Below are 22,631 nucleotides of genomic sequence, written 5' to 3' on the forward strand. Positions count from 1 at the left end.
TTTTATCTCCAGTGCCAGGAATCCTCGACCCTTCTGAACCCCAGTGAACTGTTACAGAAACTCACTTCCCTTCTCACCATCCCTTGTTCTCCCTGCAGCAAAACTTGGAGTGAGATGCTTCATCTTGTTGATGATCTCTCAAGCTGCTTTCCATTTCCCACAGAGGCAAATATATATATATATATATTTCCATATTTTTTGTATTGCTGTCTGGTTTCCAGTTCTTAGTCTCCAGTGGGATTCTCCAGAGTGGTGTTCTTGCTGCAGCAGAAGGGGAACAGGTTTTGTGCTACTGAAGTGTATTTACTGATCTCCTTTTGCACTCTCCATGCTGGGATGCAGTAAATCTGTGATTTAGTGAAGTCTTCTGGCTCCCAAGCACCTGTGATTACATCCTAGGAAAATAGTAGGTAAACGATGAAACTTTTATCTTTTTGTGGTCAATTTTATGCTTCTTTTTATGCTTATTTTTTAATTAAAGGGACAATCTACCTGCCCAAGCAGATGTAATTGGCTTTTTTTGATTGGAGTTGTAACTGAAATGTTGCCTTAAGCATCTTTGGTCATTTTAATTATGCAAATAAGGCTTTGATTTGGAATTGCTGCTTTAGAGGCACAGATAAAGATACCTGCATTGCCTGTAGGGTAGAGATTGGTGCTAAGGGGTCATGTTTTCTGCTGCCAAAATAAGGCTTTTCCATCCTTCTCCAGCGGAAGAGTCTGATGAAGCCTCAAAATGGAGATGGGTTTGTTTTGGTTTAGTTTTCCCTGAGTGGCTTCTCAGGCTTTTTCGTTTTTATTTTTACTGAAAATATTTTGTTCAGTTATCATCCTTCCTGGTGTCATTAGTCAGTTTTTCCTGTTGATACAGAAATAATTACCAGACATTTGAAAGGGGATCTCAGCGCTGTCCCCAGTTCTCTTATCCTGGGTTTACGATTGCACGTTGTAAACAAATGAGCAGAAAAAAAGGTTCTTCTTTGTAGTTGCTCCCCGATGCCTGTAAAAACTTCCATTTCTTTGTAGGCTTTTCCCTTCCTCTTCCCACCGCCCTCCCAGCTGGAAATGCCTTCCTGTCATTTCCAGGAGGATGTCTTCCGGGGATTTCTGTCTGCGTGCTGCAGTCACGAGTCAAACGCTTCTTTCTCACACAATGAGCTTCAGGCAGACCCAAGGCTCGTTCAGAACTCACCCTCCTGCTGCTGTGCCTGGGTTTAAGTGTTTCTCCTGGAAGTTCATGGCCCAAAGGAGCCGTGGTGGAGCCCAGTCTGGAGAGGCCAGGTCGTGATGAGGGTCAGCTTAGCTTGGAGAGGTTCCTTCATCATTCCAGAGGGTCTTCTGGTGAGACAACATTGCTGAGAAATGCCAGAGATAAAGATTTTTCTTACTGTTTCCATCTTATGGAAACATTTTAGGTGCGTTCTCTCTAAATTGAGTTGGAATATTCCAGTTGTATGGAGCTGTGTGTGTGTTGAGGGCCTTCCTGCTCCATGAGCTTCCTTCTTTCCACATTTATATTGGTGTTCATGTCTAGTTCATATCTTTTTCCTAAATTGTATGCTTTCAGTCTTCATGAATTTCACATCTAGTTCACATCTTTTTGCTAAATTTATTTTCAGTCTTCATGGATTTCGTACAGTCAGTACACCCAATTTTCTAGAACTGCTCAATCAAACAGAAACTGTTTCATCATCCCGTGAGGTTTTTTTCTTACAGCAATTTCTTGCATTGAATGGCTGCTGTTACTAGATCAGAAAGACTTGAGAATTGCTTTGTGGGAGGAGAATTCCCTGTTCCATTAGGAATAATGGAAAACCAAGGCTGTCAGGGGCAAGAGCAGTCCTATTGTGCCACTGCTTGGGCACCTCCTTCTGCAGCAGCATCGTGAAGGCCAAGAGCAGTGCTTGGCTTCTTAGGAAAAACCCACCCCTGCCTCTAAAAGATAAAATAGTCTGTTTCTAGCATGGAGGTGTTCTTGGCTGACCCTCTGATCCTGGTGGCTCCTGCAGGGAGCTGGGGAGGTGCTGAGGGGAGGCAGGGCTTGCAGAGAGCAGCTGTGGTCCCAGAGTTCTGCTCGCTTGGAATCCGCCTTTGCGCTGAGTGGGAAGGATCCGAGATCCATGGAATTGGTGTGTGTGAGCCACTAACAAAAGTCCTCCTTAGATACCTAAACTTGAGTGTCAATTGAATAATGGGAGTCATAACAAAACCATTGATTGATGTATTTACCCAGAGTATAATAATACACTGCTTGGGTCAGCATGGGAATGTAAAGGGGAATTTACACTGTTGGGCTTAATGTAAATTAAATTAACCTACCTATCTTGAATCTGAGTGTGTTTAATAACTGGTGAATTGGATTGCTTTATGATATTTGCTGGGATGCTAGTTTTTTTCTCTATTAATACACTTAACTTGCATTCTAGCTTCGCCATTCAGAGACAGGCATCGAGTGGTGGGTTGTGTGACAGTGTCTGTCAATAGTGAAGACAAATAGTGCCAGAGACACTTAACCCATCCAATCTCACCCAGGGTATAGGTCGGTCTTGTTTTCAGACTTCTTCATAAGTCTCTTTTCTTTCTTTCTTTTTTTTTTAATTTTTTTTTTAAATTTTTTTTTGTTTATTTCTGAATAGTGGATTGATACTGATTTGAAACTAAACTTTTTGGAAAAGTTTTTGACATGACATCAGTAATACAAGAAGAAGAAAAGTAGAACCCCAAGTTTGGCATGTGAGGTGTTGAAAGCAGGTTTGCAGCCACTTTGTAAGTTCTGGGTTTTACCTTTGAAACCTTTGACGACACAAAGGTTGATGGTGGAAATTTTGCAGTTTCCTTCTGGGTCTGTCCTGAAATTGTTCTTCTGTGTCCAGGGGTCCAAATAAACCAGTTAACATTAAAAAAATCGTACCAAGGACACGACATGTTAGATAAATCAACACATTTAATAAAAGTTATACTTCACATATTAAGCTTATGCACCACTTAACTCACCCACAAGGTGAAGATTTTCATTTTTGACACTTGTTTCCTGCACAGAACATAGAGGATACCCTGGAATGCAGGGGAGGTTCAGAAGAAAAAATAAAATTTAGTTCTTTAATGGCTTTTTGCTTGTCCTGGCTGTCCACGCACAGGTGGCTGGAAAACTTGTGAAACCAAAAATACCTTCAGTTTATTTGTCTTTATAATCTTAAGATTTCCAATCTGGGAAATGACTTACTTTTGCAGTTAAAAAGCAAAGTCATCAGGACCCTGTTTCTGTTTGAGGACTTGGTAATCCTTGTTGTATTTAAGGGTATTTGAAAAGAGTGAACAAGGATTTCAGGATTGGCCCCACAGAGGTGTTACCTAAAAAGACTCCCTTAATGCCAAGTAGTGACTTTTTTTCTCTCTCCTGCCTTTCCAAAACTTTTTTTTTAGAGGCTGAATGCCTTGTTTGAATTCACAGGAGAATAGGATGTAAAAAATATGTCATTGCCTTGGTTGGTAATGCAGGAGGTAATAAATTTTCTTTGGTTTTTTGGTACTGAAAAGAAAAAGCCTGCCCTGGTTTGCTCACAGGGACACTCTTTGCTATGTGCTCCCTTACTTTTAGTCCTTGCGCTGACTGATTGATACAATTCTGCCTCTTTTAGGGGAGAAAAACTTGTAGCACAGGCAACAAAATCTGAATTACTTCTTCCATCTCCCTTTGATGTTACAGTGATGGCAGTGAAGAGCTTCAGGAGGTTTAGTTTCAACAGTGATCACAGTTGCTCTAATGTGGAATATTCTTTTCTCTTGTTTTTTATTTAAAAAGGAGAAAAAACCTGCACCTTGTGATGCTGATGCACATTTCATTTATATTCCTGAGGCTGCACACTTGCCATGACAAGCTCTTGGCTTCTGTTCAGTGTCATTGCTCTGAAAGCAAGTTTGATTTTGAGACTGTGTTAAATGAAATATATTCAGTCTTCTATTTCAAAATGTACCTATTCACTTAAAAATGCATAAATGTATTTGTCATTGCACGCACTGTTAAACTGCAAACCATGAGCCACCTGTGCCCGTGCCCATTAACTTGTGTCTAAAGAAAGTCAAACAAAAGCTGGGGAAGGTGTGTGTATGCTCTCACCTTGTAAAGCAGCACCAGTTAAAATACTGAATTACTTACTTTCCAAAAGGCAGCATGTTCATCCAAGGAATCTCTTTTGGGTGTCAGATACAAATGTCACTGGCTTTGGAATAAAATGATGGACCCAACTGGGAGCCATGTAGAGCACTGCTTATTCATTGCAGTAACGTGGTGAATTCTTATTTGATTGACCCAGTTTATTTATTAGTTCAAAGGAAGATGAGTTGGCTCAAGGCCTGCATACTCTGAGAAAACACGAATTTCACTGTTTCTCAGTATTTTCATAACTTAAAATGTTACTGAAGCAATTACTAATTTTTCTAATTTATACCCCCAAAAGTTTTTAAATCTGTGTGTTTGACTGTTCCAATACAGCCAGTTTATTCCATTTGCTGTAATATTTATCGTACTTTATTTATGGATAGTAATGGCATTAATTTATTGTATAAGGCTAAAGAGAGGTTTTCTTGCCATTGCTGTTGAATTTGGGTTTATTTCCAAAATCGAATCTTACCATTACACAGGGGCATCTCTGGTAAATGGAGGAGAGCGTAACCAATTTCTAATGGACAATGTTTATTTACTTTTTAAAAGTATAAAAGCCCACATACACGTATTTATACATACAAGTGCCTTTTAACTTCTAGAAAAAGAAAGGAGGAGAAATTGTTTTGGAGAGCAATAATGATGATACTGCAATACTGATAATATTTCACAATGCTGCACCCTAAAACAGCACTACCATCACCAGCTCTTTGAGCTTCGTGCTGAAAAGCCTTTGGTTCAGTGATATATTTATTTTTTTCCCTAGGAAAGTGAGGGAAAAGTGCAGGTTTTGCATTCCTGGCCAGGAGATGCACTGCAGCACCAGCTGAGCCCAGTGCTTGGTGTACGTGGCCCCCGCAGAGCTGAGCCTGGAGTGTCCAAGGTTTTCTTACACTCCCAGGATTGATGGGAAAAGCTAAATCTGATATTAATCTGTTGGAGGAGGAGTCCTGCAGTCGAAGCCCTGCTGCCTGTTCCATGTGTGTAAAGACTCCATGGTCCGAGTCCCTGCCCCACAGCCTGCCCACGCTGCCTCGGGCTCTTCCCTGAGTTCATCCCTGGCCTTTCCTGGGGCAAGTCCTGGCATCCAGCCCCAGCCCTGCAGCTCCTGTGCTCCAGGGTCCCCGGGCACCCTTCTGCTTCTCTCTGGAGGTATCAGTGACGGATGGAAACCAATCCTCTTTACCGACACAAACATCCCAAACAGCAACGGGCTGTCTCAACTCAAAGTGGCTGCAAATCAGCTCCTAAATATTGTCACTGAAATGAATATCTAGATTTGATAGTTTCTTGCCAATCCTATAAATGTTTTTGAAAGAAGCATTGAATTAATGCATGATACAGAAAGGAGAAATTTGCCTTTAAATTGGAATGCCAAGTGACTGAATTCTCCAATTTCAGCCACTGTATTTGCCAAAGAACAAGCTGGAAAATGGAACTGGTATCATTCAGCTGCTCCTGGTTCACTGGGAGGCTCAGGGAAGGCAGAGTAGTTCATTGATAAACTAATGACCTCTAAATTTTTAGACAGTCTGAAGTGGTGTAAGTTTGCTTTTACATTCATTTAGCACAGGAGAGCTGTAGGAAACAGTAATGGTTTAAAAACTCTTTATTATCAGTCATTGATACTCGCAGTAATTGCCAGTATAGGCAAGTTGGCTGAGTTTTACTGTTAATTAAATGGATGTGTCATGACTGAACCTGCTTCATTCTGTTACTTTTAAATAGCTAAAACTGTATTGACTAGTCCAGCAGTCTCTAAATCTTTTAATTAGACTTGAGAGACTATTGTAGTATTTTGGATTTTAAAAAAATCCCCAGAAGCAAAAGGGAAAACATCATGTTCCTCTCAGTAACAGAGATTACCTGTATGACAGCAGTAAGAAGCTGAACAAACATACTGTATTATTATGAATATATTTAATGTACAGTGTGTTTCCAAAATTAGGTTATTTCAGTGCTTCTGGTTTATCAGGTGTGGGTGGCAGTGCTGAAATACAGAAAACAGGGTCTCCCCACAGAGCGCTAAAATCTGACTATAAAATTCAGTTATTCCTCAGTGAGCTACAGCTGATTGAAATAAATACATATGCTTGAATGGCTGCTTCCTCTGGGATATTTAACTTCTGTATTCCATTGATCTGTGCATTAAAATTCTTCAGTGGTGTTCTCCAGAAATCTTCAGGGGTTTGGTGAAATAATTTTCATGTTTCTAAACCAAATTGAGCTCTGGGACCTGTGCAGAAGTTGTAGTCACAGTGTTGGAAATCTCCCGTTTAATGTGAATTTTTCAGAGGTCTGTCCCAAGCCATCTTTGTGGAAGGGACCAATAAAGTCTGAGAGAAATTGGTCTCAGTGACCGAAGAAGTCAAATTACAGAAATTCCCAGTCCTTGGATCAGCATGTCTCCAACACAGATATTTCATCCCTGTTTTGAACCTTCAAAATCAACAGCTCGCTCATAGTGACTGATACCAGTTCCATTTTGCCTACCAACTCAGTTGATTTTATATTTTATTTCTCATTTATGATGGAATAATCAGCAGCTCTTTTTCTCATTTATTTTCTCATATTTTTATTCCAGGATTTGCCTCTGAAGCAGGGAGTGTCTGCATTAAAAATGACCTGTAGTTCTCTGCTTCATAGGTTAGAAACTTATTTTAATATTTTGTGGCTAAGCACAGTCCCATCTTTTTCAAAAAAAAAATTAAAAATTTCCAACAATAAATTGTTTAATTGGCATTGAATGTGGATTATAAGCACTTTGCTTTGGGGCTATTTTAGACGAAACGGCTTCTACACCAATAATTAGTCCAGCTGAGGCAACGAAAGCTCTGTTTACTCGCAGCCATTTGTATAAATTAACGTTAAGCCGTAAAAAAAAATTTGATTACAGCGGATCGTGCTAAGACTCGTTTGGACATTTCCAAAGCATTGGCTAGGCTGTGTTGCTTTAAGCACTTCCATTCCAAAACCGAACCAAATTCCAAACGTTTCTTGGGGGAAAGCAATCGGTTCCTAAATCACCTTGATCTCACTGGGACTGCTATAGCCAGCGCACGCCCCGCCACGGGTCCTGTATTTACTTGTGAATTGTACACCGCAGATGCTTCTTCAGCTCCCTCCTCTTCCTCCATGGGCGGTGCTTGCAGCTCCTTTACCACCTCTTCCAGCCCTACCATTTACTCTACCTCAGTCACCGACAGCAAGGCTATGCAAGTGGAGAGCTGCTCCGCGGCCGTGGGGGTAAGTACCCGAGGGGTAAGTGAGCAGCAGATAACCAGTAACACAGCCCCGCAGCACGCGGCCACGCCGAAGCGCCACACAGTCCTGTACATCTCGCCACCACCCGAGGACTTGCTGGACAACAGCCGGATGTCCTGCCAGGATGAGGGCTGTGGATTGGAGTCAGAACAGAGCTGCAGTATGTGGATGGAGGATTCACCCTCCAACTTCAGTAACATGAGTACCAGTTCCTACAATGATAACACTGAGGTGCCACGTAAATCGCGCAAGCGCAACCCAAAGCAGAGGCCAGGGATCAAACGCCGAGATTGCGAAGAGTCCAACATGGATATCTTTGATGCCGACAGTGCCAAAGCGCCTCACTATGTCCTTTCTCAGCTCAGCACGGACAGCAAAAGCAACTCAAAAGCAGGAAATGGGTTGGTATCTGCTTTTTTTTTTTTTTTTTTTTTTTTTTAAAGAAAAACCATTCTATCTCCGTATGTAAACCCAAACTAATAAAAGTGCCCCCGTGCCCCGGCAAACGCTCGGCCTAGGTTCTCACATAAACCCCTCCGTTCTCTGCTGTCCCTGTCATGTCTTAGCCCAGGATAAGTTCTTCCTGCCCCCAGAAATTGTGGCTGCCCCTGGATCCCTGGAAGTGTCCAAGGCCAGGCTGGATGGGGCTTGGAGCACCCTGGGATAGGGGAAGTTGTCCCTGCCCATGGCAGGGGTGGAACTGGATCTCTTGAAGGTCCCTTTCAACACAAACCACTCCATGATTCCGTGATAAGTTCTCATTAAACTTGTTAATCTTTATTTAGAAGATAAAGCTAAACTTTCCTGCAGCAATTAAATGCAGAGCTGATGAGCTCATCTGTTCTTCAAGTGAAATTCCCTAAAGGCCACACAATTCCATTTATAAAATGGCAATGAAAATGTATTTAAAAAGAAAGGCAGAGTGGAGTTAGTGCACCCTGAATGTTTTTTTGCAGGATTTTATGTGAGGATTTTAGCCTGTACACTTCACCTGCTGCTCTATTTGTCAAATAGAGATAGGAAGGGGAGTAGAAGCTAACAGTTAATGTCTCATTAGGATTCCTCATCATTTAAATTATCACTTGCTTTAATTTTTTATGAAATGTTAAGCCAATATGGTGAACCAGTTTTTGGTTTTCCCCTGTGAATTCACTTCTGTATTTGATTTTTTCAGAAATAAATCTCTAATGCTGTTTCTCTCTGTGCTTCTGGGTCGTGTGCGTGTGTCTGCGTGGGCACGCCTGGGTGGTGGCCCCTCATCTCCCACTTCACACTGTTCACTAAATGCATTCCAGTGGCTGCTTAAAGAGGACAATTCCATCAGTTTGCAAGAGTGTGTTGATACATTTCTTTTTTTTATTTTATTTTTTAACTTGTTGCTTCTTTAGTACTTTTAAAGTGGTCAAATGGATAGATTTGGCTCTTTTATTTTGGGCTTTTTTGGGGGCAGGAGTGCATTTTGGTTTCACTTTTATGTCTGTGCTTGCAGTACGTTCTGACGTTCATCACAGCAACGGTGAATATTAAAATTTGACTGATGGCAAAGATGATGAACTTCTCATATCCCAAAGGGAAAGAGCCTGGAGTCTGTATCCCCAGGGTCAGTGCAGTTCCATACTTAAAATTTCACTGTGAAAAGCAGTTCTGAGAACATGTCCTGAGTGTGCTGCTGCTTCCTGGGCATGGTGGCCTCTGGCCTCGGGGTTTTCACCAGCCAAAATCAATGCTCATAAAGTGAAATATTAGTACCTGGTAGACCCCAGGCAGCTTGGAATGAGGAAGTGCCTCCCCCAGCTCCGAGGGACCAGGCTTGTCCTTGCAGAAGGAAAAGCTTGATGGAAGGACAAGAACTGTGCCACTGGAAGTGTGATCTCAGGCAGGTTTTGTAAACTCTGAAAGAATATGTGAGATCTTGGTCTGAAAACAGAACAAGATTTCCCCAGAAGCAGGGAAATCTGTGGGTTCTGTGAGTGCAGAGGGGAAGAAGGTGGGATATTTTTCCTTGTGTATCGCAGGCCAGACTGAGCTGCAGGAAAACTCCCGGGTAACAGAACCGTCCTTGGAAATAAACCTCTGGGATAAGAAGTGGCCAAGATCTTAGAAAACTTAATTTTGCCGTTGGAATATGGAGACTTGGCCTTACAAATCTGGGTCACCGTAGTGACTGGAGTTTTTTAAACTTCCCAGCCTGGTGGAGCTCAGCCAAGGGAGTTCATTTACTTCTGGCTTAAAGAAAAGAGCAAGGAAAACTGCTGTGCTCCGTGGTGAATGGAAATGGCATTTGCCCCTAAAGAGACAGTTGTTGTTAAAAGCCAGGAAGAGAAAGAATATATTCCTGTGGAAACTTGGAATTTGTGAAAGCCTTTTTAGAAGTGGATGAATTGGTGGTGATTCAGGGCAGGGACTCAGGTTTCCGTGGTCTCACTTTCGCTTTCAGGTCTGCCCTGTGAGCAGGACCAGGCCAAACTCCTCAGGAGATCTGTTTGAGTAGATTCATAGGATTTGCCACTTACATTTATTCCCTTAAAAAAGCAGAAGTGCTAGATTAGAGGATATTTTGTCTGGTAACTATCAGATCAATACATGTGTGCGTATGAAATGTACAAGCATGAATACTTGCAGTATGAATAAACTGAATTAAAATGAATCTATTAATTGAAAGGATGTTTTAAGTGATTCATCCTGTATTTTGAGGAGAAAGACCATTGAGAAGTTCTGGTGAAGGGTTTAAATTGCCTCCAGCTTTGGCTAGTTGATTGATGATAATGATTAAGTTTCTAGAGAAAAGACCAAAATAATTGTGAGGAGGATCTCTCTGCATAAATATGATAATGATAAAATATTAATATGCTGACAGTTAAGGTAGTTGGGGTTTAAGGGTAGAGTTCTGGAGAGGTCAGTGTTAATGTCACTGCTGAAATGTGGCACTGGGAGTGGTAAAGGTGAATTTCATTTTGATGGCCAGCTCTCCAACATTTACCTTCAAAATTCAGCTATACCCCAGTCTCCCCAGTGACTACACTGAGCAGAGTAATCAGGCCTGCTTGGCAGGGAGATAGTTTTATTGTAAGATGGTATTAATATTATTTTGCAGGGTTTTATGCTAGTTTTTACCTAGTTCCTTCCTCTGCTGGGTACTGGTTGAGGATGAGTGTTGAAGGCAGCCAGGGCCGTGGCTGGGCTGTCCACAGTGAAGTACTTGACCTTCATGGGCAGAAAATGGGAATGGAGGTCATCCAAAGCACCAACTCTGTCTATTTTAACCCTTTTTTGTGTGTAGTGAAAGGTTTTGGAAGGCTTAATGAGGCTAAGAGTGTGACAAATAGGATGTGTTGCATTAGGCAAAGAGTGGTGGTTTTAAACTAACACAGAGTTGATTTAGTGTGGGTCACAGGAGGAAGTTTTTTACAAGGAGGGTGGGCAGGCCCTGGCACAGCTGGGGCTGCCCCTGGATCCCTGGAGTGTCCAAGGCCAGGCTGGACATTGGGGCTTGGAGCAGCCTGGGGCAGTGGAAGGTGTCCCTGCCATGGCAGGGGTGGCACTGGAAGGTCTCTGGAGGTCTCTCCCACCCCACGCTGTGTGATGATTCCATGGCTTTAGGGCTGTGAGATGTGGGGGGCAAAGTGCCCGACCTTCCCTGGGCAGGAAAAGGAGCAGGGCTGGGGCAGGGCTGTGTCAGGGGCTCGTGCTGTGTCCAGGGGCTGCTCTGTGCACAGCAGGAGCTCTAGGAAAGGGCTGCATCGTGTTTGTCGTCTGGTGGGCAAGAAGAGGTCTCCAGGTCAGTGAGAGCCTCATGCAGTGGCAGACATCCCAGGGAACAATTTTGAAAAAAAAGCAGTTTTCACCCTTTTTGAGAAGGAAAAAAATCCTGGATAAATTACTTCAGTAACTTGCACGTTGAAAAGGGATTTGTTTTTTAAGCAATCCACACTTGTTATTTAAAACTGCTTTCTTCCCAGGCATTAGTTGTTAGAAACCATGTTTTGCTAGGAAGAAAGAATATGACATTTGCATGAATCATGGAGCCCTTTTCCTGCCTGCATCATGTACTGTGGCACATTCACATTTCCTAGCGGGAAAGGAGTTTCTTGGTCCTCAGGTTCCTTACCAAATCCTGGTCTGAGTAGGATCAAGGGTTATTTCCCATTGTGCTCTGAAGGGAACGCAAAATGGCTCACGTGCTGCTAGACTTGGGAGGGCTCCTTCATCCTGGTTTTAATTATGGAACTGAGAACAAGCCACTACATCTTCTGGAACGCACCTGGAAAGAAAGGCCTTGTGCATACACTGATTTAACGTTGGTGCAATTATGCCAGAGCTTCTGCAATAACTAATTGGGTTTCAGAATGAATTGGTCACTCTGTTTAGACAGCAATCGGAGCTGGAGTTTGCATGGATGTACAAGCTGAGGTGGAGACAGGCATGAGGCTATTTTCCTATTTAAAGAAGTGTCATTTAACCTTAAATCCATCCAGTGTGTGTGTACGTGTGTGTTTGTCACAGCAGCAAAACAGCTTGTTCAGGCTGTGTCATAGACTCTGAAAAAGCAGGTTATGAGCTGCCTTCTGTTCGTTAACATCGTTTAATGCTAATTGCTTTTCCCTTCCTTTATGTTTGCTCTCTGAAAAGCAGTTCCCATGTGCTCTGGATGGAGGAGGCAGGGAAGCAGCATTCCTCTTCATCCCGCAGGTCTCCTCTGGCAGAAAGAGAATTCCAAAGTTTGCTCCCAGCTACAAATCTTCCACCAGTTAATGCGCGCTCTTTGCTTTTTAGCTTTTCTGTGATTTGGAGTGTTCTTACTGGCGAGCTGCTTCTCACATCTCCTTGATGGTGTGTTTTGGCTTCTCAGAGCATCAGAGAACCAGAAGGGAGCTGGAGGGAAGAAGACCCCAATGTTGTGTGGTCAGTACCCGACTAAGAGTGAGGGGAAGGAGCTGAAGATCATGGTGCAGCCGGAGACCCAGCACAGGGCTCGGTACCTGACCGAGGGCAGCCGGGGCTCCGTCAAGGACCGGACGCAGCAGGGCTTTCCCACTGTGAAGGTAGGCTGGGGGCACGGGCACTGCCTTCCAGGGCAGCTTCGGGTCGGTGGGCCTGCAGTCTCTGCAGGGCTGGGGGAGCAGACTTGGCAGCCTCTGGGCTGGAGGGGCTGGACAGGGTCTCTTCTTGCAGGTCACGAGTCTTACTGGCACCACAGAGTTCCAGGAGGGAAGCTGCCTGTCAAGGCAGGGGTTTAAAATCTGGGGTGCACGTCCTGTTAGGCTGCAGTTCCATGGACTGTGTGAATACAGAGACATGTCATACCTACAAAAGTGAGATAGTGAAATGCTCTGGCTGTTTCATGGCTGGTGACAAGTGGGCCATCATTGTCCAGTGGTAGTAAAGACATAAAACCAGTTTTCATTTAAAAAAAAAAAAAATTGTGAGGGGGATGTTTTGGTTTTGTTGTTATTTTTCTTTTCAATTGCATGGTGTTTTTTGCTCTTGTTGTTAATTCAGCAGTATCTGAGTTGCTGTGTTCAGTGTCTTTCAAGTGAGTCATGGAGATCTCACTGAGGTGTGTTTTACAGTCTGTACTGCTCCGTGTGTTTAGCATGGTACAGGTGGAGGCAGTAGAGGCAGATGTGGATTAAAGCTGGAGAATGGGGGCAAGGAACGAGGCAGCATTTATGTGCACACTTGACAGTTGCAGCCTGTTTACTCTATGGACTTGGATGCTTAAAATTCAGGTGCTGAAGGCCTCTTGCTCTGGGGAGAAACACAAGGAGGTTACAAGGAGATCTTGGACATTTCTGCTCAGGAAGGAAGACCGAGGCTGTCCTCCAGGACCGTACATGAATGTACAGAGTGGGAATTTCCAGGCCTTGTTTCTTCCCCATGTAGCTTGGGGAAAGCAGTTGGAGAACTTGAGGGCTTGGGAAGGCTTCCTGATGGAGTTGGTAGAGAGGCTGACCAGGAGCAAGGCTGGGCTTGACTTAGGGTGGCAAACAGAAGAACTGATGTTAAATAACCTCTCACAAGGTATTACGAGAGTCACCAGGCCAGCAGCACACTGGCACCATGGCAAATGGCATACTGGGAGGAGTATGGCCAGCAGATTGAGTGAATGGGCAGATAGGTTTGTTATCATACAGATAAGGAGGGTGAAGGACATTTTATTTCATATTTTTTCTTAGTTATGTCACTTTGAGAGAGCAGCAAGCAGTTCTCAACCCAAACTAATTTACCAGGTCCACGAGGAGATGGTTGTTTGTGACAGAGCCCTTAAAATTTGTGCTGACTGCTGCTGACAGAATACAGAAGTAGGCTTATCTTCAAAGTCCTGTTCAGCAGCCTTAGGAACACCAGCAGCCCCTCACTCAGTCCTCCTGAGTAATGCAGAACTCCAGTAAAGTTTTATAAGAAAAGAATCCATTCATATCGGCCTGTTGCTATGGGGATTTAGTGCTCATTTATGTGGATTTTCTTAATGGGCCTTTGTTCATCTGAATTTCCTTTTAACTCCTTTCCCAGTTACCCTTTAGCACCCATCAGTGAAAGTTCTCTTTGGAAGAGTCTCACGTTACTGAATTCCTGGAAGTTCCAGTTTGCTTTACCAGTAGGCAGAGGAGTTCATACCCTGCAGATAAAACTCTGCCAGGGCTGGACAGACAAATGAGTCAGTGAATCTTCAGGAAATCTGAGCTAGTGGGGGAAAAAATACATTACAGACAAGGGAGTTTTTTGTTTTGTTTGTGGGGTTTAAAGGTGGGGAGGAGCAGTGTAAAGATGTTGGTGCTCAGCAGAGATCTGGCGCTTGGGAGCGGCTGCGGCGCGTGGCCCTGAAACGGGCCGAGGAGGAGAAGCAGCTTCAGTGGTCAGTTAAACAAAACTCTGATCTTGCTGGCTTAGAACTTGAGTCTGCAGTCAGTATGCAACATTCAAATTGTATAACCAAGCCTTAATTGAGGGACTGGCTGTTGAGCCCTTTGTTGTGAGCTGTGCCCTTGCTTCCCATGGGGATGTCTGTGCTGGGCCACCTCCGGAGATCGTGGGGCTTTGCTCGTCTCTGACAGTCACATTTGCTATTTGCTGCTCTTGGACACGAGCACACAATGATCTTACCAGTATTTGCAGGTTTATTTGTTTTTTTCCTTTATTCAAACTTGCTACAAACTTCAGAATTACATTTTTTAAGTGTGTCAGGGAATAATCTCCCAAGAGATTCTCCAGAGGATTCTGCTCTCATTTGCATCTCCTCACTGCTGAGCCTGGAGCTTCTTTCTGCAGGTGCTGCCTGGGCTTCCAGGCCTGGGACAAAAGGCAGCACTGTCACCCAGACATCCTTGAGCAACAAATGTGTCTCAGTGGAAACACTAAAATACTCATTTTATCTCCTAGAATGCTCTGGCAAGGAATTTCCATCTCTGGCCTGCGAATTTGGCAACAATCTAGTGTTTTTTCACTTGGAGTATTTTTCTTAACTATTTCCTAAAAAGAAGAATTTTCTTTGTAATGCAATGTCCAGGTTTACTTCAGGGCTTCTTTTACCTCAGAGTATTTTTAGTCTGTGGCACCAGTGGGATCCCACTAATAAAAAAAGCCATTAAGAGGACACAAGCCATTTCATGCCAGGGTGTTGAAGTTACAGAAATGAATGTATTTTTTGCTGACGTGTTCTGGGATAATTATGGCTTGCACATGGGGTTGCAGGAGGATGTTAAAATGTCTGACCTGCTCTTATTTATGAAGTATTTCAGTGAATCCTGACATTGTTACCTTTTAAGTAGGAGATGTCAGGTTACCATTTTTAATTTTTATTTTGCTGTCTGAAGGAAAGTTGGGCTTATGCAGTTGGGTGGTTGGACCATTCAGCTGCCCATTTCTCCCTCTGCTTCCCTTTCATCCCATTCTGACTCCTTCAGGGGTTTTGCAACCTTTGGACAATTCTAATCTGGTTTCACGAGGATTTCAAAATGTATCTGGTGGCATGAAGGTGGGGTCCTGGAATGCCAGTAGCTGTGCACATACCGAGCAGCCAAACCTCTCCACCTCTGGAGTCAGCCCCAGGAAACGTTCTCTTGCTTGGCTGGCTGGTGGATGTAGATGCTGGGGTGGGAGGAGAATCCTGGGGAGAGACAGGGGAATAGTCACAGTTGGGGTGAAAGCGGGAGGAGTAAGAGACGCGAGAGTCGCAGTTGGGATAATTCTGTCTGCAGGTAGACAGGATCGAGGCTGGTTTAGAAGGCAGCTCTTAATAATAGCAATTAAAGCAGTGGTTCCTGTGCTGATTGCCCCCCTGGCGTGTTGCAGCTGGAAGGCCACAACGAGCCCGTGGTGCTGCAGGTGTTCGTGGGCAACGACTCCGGGCGCGTGAAGCCGCACGGGTTCTACCAGGCCTGCAGGGTCACGGGCAGGAACACCACGCCCTGCAAGGAGGTGGACATCGAGGGCACCACTGTCATCGAGGTGGGGCTGGACCCGAGCAACAACATGACACTGGCGTGAGTAGCTCTTCCAGGAGTATTCTCGTTTATTAGCTCGGGTTTGGGAACCGATTTCCTTTCCTCGTTGGATGGGTTATAGCTCAGGTGTGAACATCTCGGCGCTCTCCTCTCTCTGCTCCTCCGCTCTTGCTTGCAGTTCAGTGTACTCACAGGAGATAGCAGGTGGTCCCTGTGCTTTTTGGACACAGAGCCCAAAATCCTGGGTAAATTGCAGTGTTACTCTTTTTAACACATCAGGCTGTGTTCGCTTCTGCTGTTCTTGGTTTTTTTGGCTGTTTTTTGCTCTAAATCATTTTGCATGGAGCCTGTCTGAAAGCCACCACTGCATCACTCACCTGGCCCTGTGCATCTCCCCTAGGACCACACTTAAGGGAGGACTTATCTGTCACTTCCAAGTCCCACTGAACATAAATAATATGACTACAGTAAGTTTTCTTCTACTCCTGCTTTCTTTAAGTGAATGCAGAATATTTTGAAGCAATAATCCTGCAAACGCAGATCTCGCCCTGGGGATGGAAGAATGAAGAGCTGTGATTCTAAATTGAATGCTTACCAGAATTATATTGCACTTTCTGTTTTATTCATGCTTTCATATGCCTTTCTGCCATGATTCATCATCCAAATTAGGCAGGGTTGAATGAAAACTTGAAAAAGGTCATAGATTTCATGTAAATAAAAAGAAATCTAATAACATTTCTGTAATTACCTCAAGGCTTTTGACTTTGGCTTATGAAACTACTTGAGAGACTGTTAAAGCTGCTGAACTTACTAAACTATGAAATTCTGCTCTGTTTTGTGTTGTTAGGGTTGATTGTGTGGGAATCCTGAAGCTGAGGAATGCTGATGTGGAAGCCAGGATAGGGATCGCGGGCTCCAAGAAGAAAAGCACCCGCGCTCGGCTCGTCTTTCGCGTCAACATCACGCGCAAGGACGGCTCCACGCTGACCCTGCAGACGCCTTCTTCCCCGATCCTGTGCAGTGAGTGTCACACCAAGGGGCTGAGGGTAGGGGGGCTCTGGCTTTTAGTGTGAGCTCAGCATGGACAGGGTGCCCAGGGAGGTCTGGTGGTGCCCAAGGAAGGATGTGGCACTCAGTGCTCTGGGCTGGGATCAGGCACAGCTTGGACTGGATGGTCTCCAACCTAAATGATGCTGGGATTCTATGAAAATACCTTGGGGAGTAGAAAACCAACCCTGTGTTAAACTGTGATAATTTTAGAATGCTGTAGCTGAAGTCAAGTGGATTGATTTTTTATCTGTGGTGGGGTAATAGTTAAAATTATTGTCCAGTATTGAAAAATACTTACACAATTCCTGATCTTCAGTTCAATTAATTTTTTCCTTCTAAAATTTCACCGTTTTTGTCGTGATTGCTTTGAAAACGACAGTACTTTCAGTCCCTTCTTTATTGTCACATCCATGCCTCAGCTTTCAGTGCTAGACAGGGCTTGCAGTAAATCAGCAAGTCTGGCTCTCCCAGCTGTGGTCCTTGCGTGGGCCAGAGGCTGAATCTGTTCTGGTTCAGTGCAAGAACAAAACTTTTTATAGCTCTTTATTAAACTGCTCTGTTTAGCACGAGCACAGATGGCTGCCTTGGCTGGGGAGGTTCCGCTGACCAACAGGGAAAAAGGGATTGTGGAATCCTGGGATGGTTTGGGCTGGAAGGGAACTTAAAGCTCATCTTGTTCCACCCCTTATCTTGAGATAATGAATGGATGAGTGAGATGGAGAGCTCTGTCTGTGCATGGAAAGAGTAGAGAAGCTCCTGGGCACTTGTATTGTGCTCTTTGCATGGTATAAAAAGGATTTTTTGGGGTTATTTTTTAGAAGTACAGTCATCTTTGCATCTTCATTCCAGTCAGTAGACCGTGGTGGTATTTCACAGTAATGGAGTATCTGATACTAATTTTCAGATTTAAGATAAAACCATTTTCTGTAAAATCTCAAAACCATTCCTGTGTCTCTTTTGTTTGTAACTTTCTGGTTAAAGATAAAATTTTTTTACCCATAGAAGAAAAGGCAGTGGAAGTCACCTGATGTTTTCTTTAACAGTCCAAAACTTGCTACTGTGAGTGGAAGCTGAGACTCTGAAATGAAACATTTAGAGACTGATTTTAAAATAGGCTGTTGAGCTAAAAAAAGCTGTATTTGATGCAAAGAGTAAATTGGTTTGGGTTTTGGCAGGCTGGGGTTTGGTCACTTGCTAAGAAAATATTCTCAATTGTGTAAGTTGCTAAGAGATTGCCCAGGAATTCTACCATGTCTCCACTGCTGCAAGTCTTAGATCACAGAAACAAAATACTCTGGTCAGACTTGTGTCTTTGGGGAATATGTGAATAAACTGATCATGGTGTGAAGGTTGGGGGGGGAATTCCTGAGGCTCCTTCCAGGTCTCTGTGCTTCTGTCTTAACTTAAGCCAAAGCTACAGGGACTTGCAGTAGACCTTGGCCAAGCAAACAGTGCTGGCACATGGTTGCTGGCTGATCAAAATGGCATGAAATGTGTTGTTTATTGAATATAAATCATCTCCTCAGGCACACTGCACTGGGTTGGTTTGCTACATAAACCTTACTGCAGGTATGTAATGTACCTTCACAACGAGGTGTGCATTTACACCCATCAGAGCCTGTTCATACTGTGTTTTATAATGTTTCTGAAACCTGGAGAAGGCATTAAGGAGCTGCAGGCTCTTTATTTGAGGGCTGTGTTTTAAATAGGCTTTGTTAACTTGTTAGCAAACCTAAATCCAGTTACTCTTTTCATGTGCCTTGAGCATATTCAGTCGTTGCGTAACGGTTGCCTGGGAACCTGCAGCCAGAGTTGTAGAAAAATCCTTTCTGAAAGGTCATTAAATAATTTGGAGTGGTACAGGATTTATGTTCTGCTGTGTAGTAAGCCCAGAGAATATTGTTATTAAACACTCAAAGTGGGCCAGGCAAGTGCAGAAACACGAGTCTGGGTGTGTGCCCTGGGAAGCTGTGTGAGGAGAAGAGGTGGTTGAGGAACCTTTGTTAGAAACCAGAATTATTTTGGATTGAACGTGTCAAAACACATTATTTTTAAATGTATCTCTGTTTAAATTGTCTGCTCGTTTACTCATTTAGCACATTTGCATTTAGCTCATTTGTATTTAGCACATGTGGTCCTATTTGTTTAAGGTTTAAGAAGAGTAGGAATGGTTTGCAGCAAAGGCAGTTTATGATAAGAATGGTATAAATCATCATCCAGGGATGTGTGTCTGTAAAACCACGTCCTCTTGGCTTGTTTATTTGATTCAAACTGCTAAAATTCCCAACTCCAGAGATGTGAGCCTTGCAAGGGTTTGGAGGGGACCTTGAAGCCCATCCCATTCCCCCCCGGCCAGGGGACCCCAGGTTGCTCCAAGCCCTGGGGTAGTTCTTGCACTAGACAGAAAACTGTGTCGTGTAAAAAACCTGTGCAAAGCCCCCAGGTAATAGGGGAGTTACTCCTTCTGCTCTTCTGCAGAGCAGAACAAAATAAGCTTCACAAAAAATAAAGTTTTATGTCCCAGAGGCTGAATTTGCAGGTAGGCTTCAGGTGTGTCTAAGGGCTGATGCCTCTGGAAGTCACTCTACACCAGGAGTTACAGAACCACGTTTCCTTCTCTTCTGAGCACTTGTTGAGCTTTGGCCCCAGCACAGGGAGTTTTGTCTTGAAGATTTAGTGAGTGCAGGAGAAAAGGAAAAAGATTATTAGTGGATGTAAACGTGAGCTAAGTGTGATTTCTGTGAGCTCGTTACATTTGGTGAGGAGATAATAGAAATGGTTATATTCTGAAGAGTTTGTCATGAAATACACGATAAAGAAAGAAGCTCAGGAGTTTTAGTGTTTCCTTCATAACCCTGTAAGTAAAAGTGGTTTGCTTTGGCTGTCGATATTTTCTTGATTCCAGACTCTGTTTTTTCCCCTTGCAGCTCAGCCAGCAGGAGTCCCAGAGATCCTAAAGAAAAGTCTCCACAGCTGTTCAGTGAAGGGTGAAGAGGAAGTTTTTCTGATTGGCAAGAACTTCCTAAAGGGAACAAAAGTGATTTTCCAGGAGAATGTTTCCGGTTAGTGTGAAAGCAGGGCTGCCTTGGGGTGCTGAGCTGAGCCTGGGCTCGGGGTTCCACTGCTGGGTAAAGCTCAGCCAGGGACAGCAGACTGAGGAGCACAGTCAGAGGCACTGGAACAAATGGCTCTGTAGGATGTGCACTGACCTGGGCTTTTTCATTTTCATTTAGATGAGAATTCTTGGAAGGCAGAAGCTGAAATTGACATGGAATTATTTCATCAGGTATTATTTTACTGTATTACTTTTGTTACTACTACTATTATCACTACTACTACTACTATTATTATTACTACTATTATTATAATTATATTTTTAATTTTAAAAATACACTGACTTTCCAAAGAAAAATGAATCAAGCCTTTCCCTTTTTCTGTGCATTTCTAGAAATAATATTAATTTTTTTAATGTAAGGTCTGTTGTGAATCTGGTGGTATATAAGCTGGGGTTTACACCAGTGAAATTGTTCAGTGTCTAACTGAGAGCTTGGATGCCAGAGTGGGTTTGCTGAGCAGGCCTTTGCCCTTACATGCAGTGGAGCTAGAAGGCCTAATTCAATTTTCCCAGCAGTTTTCCATGGAAGGAGATTGTGTCTACAGCATAGTCTTTATAACTGGCTGAATTTTTGTTCCACTTTGAAATGTTTTACAAATAAGTGTCTTTATGGACTCTTTAGCTGCAGATGGTGTCAGGAAAGTGCCATCCTGCTCCCGCTCCAAGGGCAGTATCCCGCATGGGCTTTGCCCCCAGTGCCCCGGGGGTTTATTTATGGTGTTTTATCAGCCTATTTCTGTCCTTCGATGTAAGTTAGAAGAATTACGATCAGCAGTAAGAAATGGTGATCCTTTTGCCTTGCAGAATCACCTTATTGTGAAGGTGCCACCATATCACGACCAGCAGATCACCTCGGCTGTCTCAGTGGGAATTTACGTGGTGACCAACGCTGGCCGATCTCACGACGTGCAGCCCTTCACCTACACTCCAGAGCCAGGTGTGTGGGGTGCCCTGGGGGAGCAGGGGCCTTTTCACCTGCTCAGCATGGAATGTTGAGCAGCGTGGATCTTCCCAAACCCTTCTTGCTGGCCAGTGTTGCTCTGTTCATAATAAAATCTAAAGGCTTTGCTTCTCTCATTTATGTGCCAAATGCATCAAATTTCAGCTGTCTTGTGACAGCTCTTCCTATATAGCAGCATCCATTTCTAGTTTAAGGATCAAAATGAAGCTGAGCAGGATAAAAAAATCAACATATCCCATACAATGCACCAAATAACCAAGAAACCCCAGCAGGCTTTATCCTGAGGAAAGCTGCAATTTGCCCACTTCATGTATTTTAGTTTATTTATGTATCTGTATCACAATAGACAGTGCAAAGGTTTGTGTGGGTTTCAAAGAACCTGAATTTCTTTAAGCTATAAGGAATTGTTTTGGTTTGCTTTGTGTTTTTTTGGCTTGTTTGCTGATTTAACGTAAGGAAGTTCTCAATGTGTTTTGTCTCGGCAGCTGGGACTCTGAATGTTAATGTGAAGAAGGAAATCTCCAGCCCAGCCCAACATTGTTCTTTTGAAGAGGCTATAAAAGGTACTAAATTGATTCTTATCAGTGTTCTTAATAATTTAACTATGAATTCCTACCCAGATTTGGTGAAATGAATCAGACATCCTGTGATAAGTCTGTGCTTATAAAATCTGGCCCTATTCTTACAGGGAGGTTTGTTTTCTGACTCTGAAACTTTTACTTTATAACAATATTCATATCAGTATATTTTAGTACAAACTAATATAGGACAAAAAAGGCAAAAAACCTAATTTTAAAAAATTTTTTCATGCATTAGGCTCTGCAGTTTAATCTTTATTTAGTCTGTTTGCAGACTAAAGTGAAGAATAAAAAAAAAAGCCTAGGACTGCAGTTAATACAAAGAATTAGAAACTGTGTAGTGTTAATTTAAGCAAATATATAAACTAATATACAGGGTAAGCCTGACATCCATCTAATTTTGTGTGGAGCTTAACTGAGGGAAGATCCCAACTGCTCCAGGAGAACAGCTGCTGCTCCTTGGAACACAAAGTACTGTTGCTGTTCCTTCATGTGCTCAGTTAATTTATGCAGCAAATCTGAATTTACCCACTCGTGGGGGTTTCTGTGTCAGCTCCTCTTTGTTTCACTCCTGTACCTGTTCTGCTCCAGGCTGACTCTGAACCAGAGGCCAGAGAATTTTGTTTGCTGTATGTACTTGTTCTGTTCTGTCCTTCCTCACTTCCACACTGCCACGTTACCGTAAGGTTTAAATTTGCTTAGGGTGTGGAGATCTGTTGCTTTACGTTGAAGAGTAATTCTGTAATTTACTTAAAGGGAGTTATGGAACGGTTTCACCATTGCCCCTCTTGTTCTGGTTTTGTTTGTGGCTGCAGCAGTGAAGGCCACGGGCTGTAACCTGGAGAAGGTGAACATTCTTCCTAGTGCCTTGATAACTCCACTCATGCCAAGCAGTATGATCAAGAACGAAGATGTGGCTCCAATGGAAGTAAGTGCACACAAACTCTCTCCCCCGTGTTCCAGGTGAGTTTGGTGGGGCTGAGCACAGCAGCTTTCAGACTCTAGTTACATCTGCTCCTTGGCCCGTGCTTTAGCAGTGGAGAAGAGTGATAGACAG

At 43.4% G+C, this 22,631-nt stretch overlaps 1 protein-coding gene across 6 annotated transcripts in view; it reads left to right on the top strand.

The window, feature by feature from the left end:
• The window catches only part of NFAT5 (nuclear factor of activated T cells 5), a 54,788-nt gene that overhangs the window by 21,721 nt on the left and 10,436 nt on the right, over positions 1–22,631 (top strand). Inside the window, exons 2-11 of one of the 6 annotated variants that reach the window (XM_038147773.1) lie at positions 6,747–6,808; positions 7,269–7,827; positions 12,276–12,468; positions 15,719–15,909; positions 16,718–16,890; positions 19,848–19,982; positions 20,154–20,206; positions 20,840–20,972; positions 21,482–21,559; positions 22,390–22,502. In XM_038147773.1, the coding sequence (XP_038003701.1) occupies positions 7,298–7,827; positions 12,276–12,468; positions 15,719–15,909; positions 16,718–16,890; positions 19,848–19,982; positions 20,154–20,206; positions 20,840–20,972; positions 21,482–21,559; positions 22,390–22,502 (1,599 nt within the window). In that variant the 5' untranslated portion in view covers positions 6,747–6,808; positions 7,269–7,297. Of the gene's footprint in view, positions 1–6,746; positions 6,809–7,268; positions 7,828–8,939; positions 9,027–12,275; positions 12,469–15,718; positions 15,910–16,717; positions 16,891–19,847; positions 19,983–20,153; positions 20,207–20,839; positions 20,973–21,481; positions 21,560–22,389; positions 22,503–22,631 lie in introns of those variants that run through there. The other 5 variants (XM_038147774.1, XM_038147772.1, XM_038147770.1 and 2 more) reach the window with 5 other exon arrangements.

The sequence above is a fragment of the Motacilla alba genome, chromosome 11, assembly GCF_015832195.1.
Source record: "Motacilla alba alba isolate MOTALB_02 chromosome 11, Motacilla_alba_V1.0_pri, whole genome shotgun sequence".
Lineage (NCBI taxonomy): Eukaryota > Metazoa > Chordata > Aves > Passeriformes > Motacillidae > Motacilla > Motacilla alba.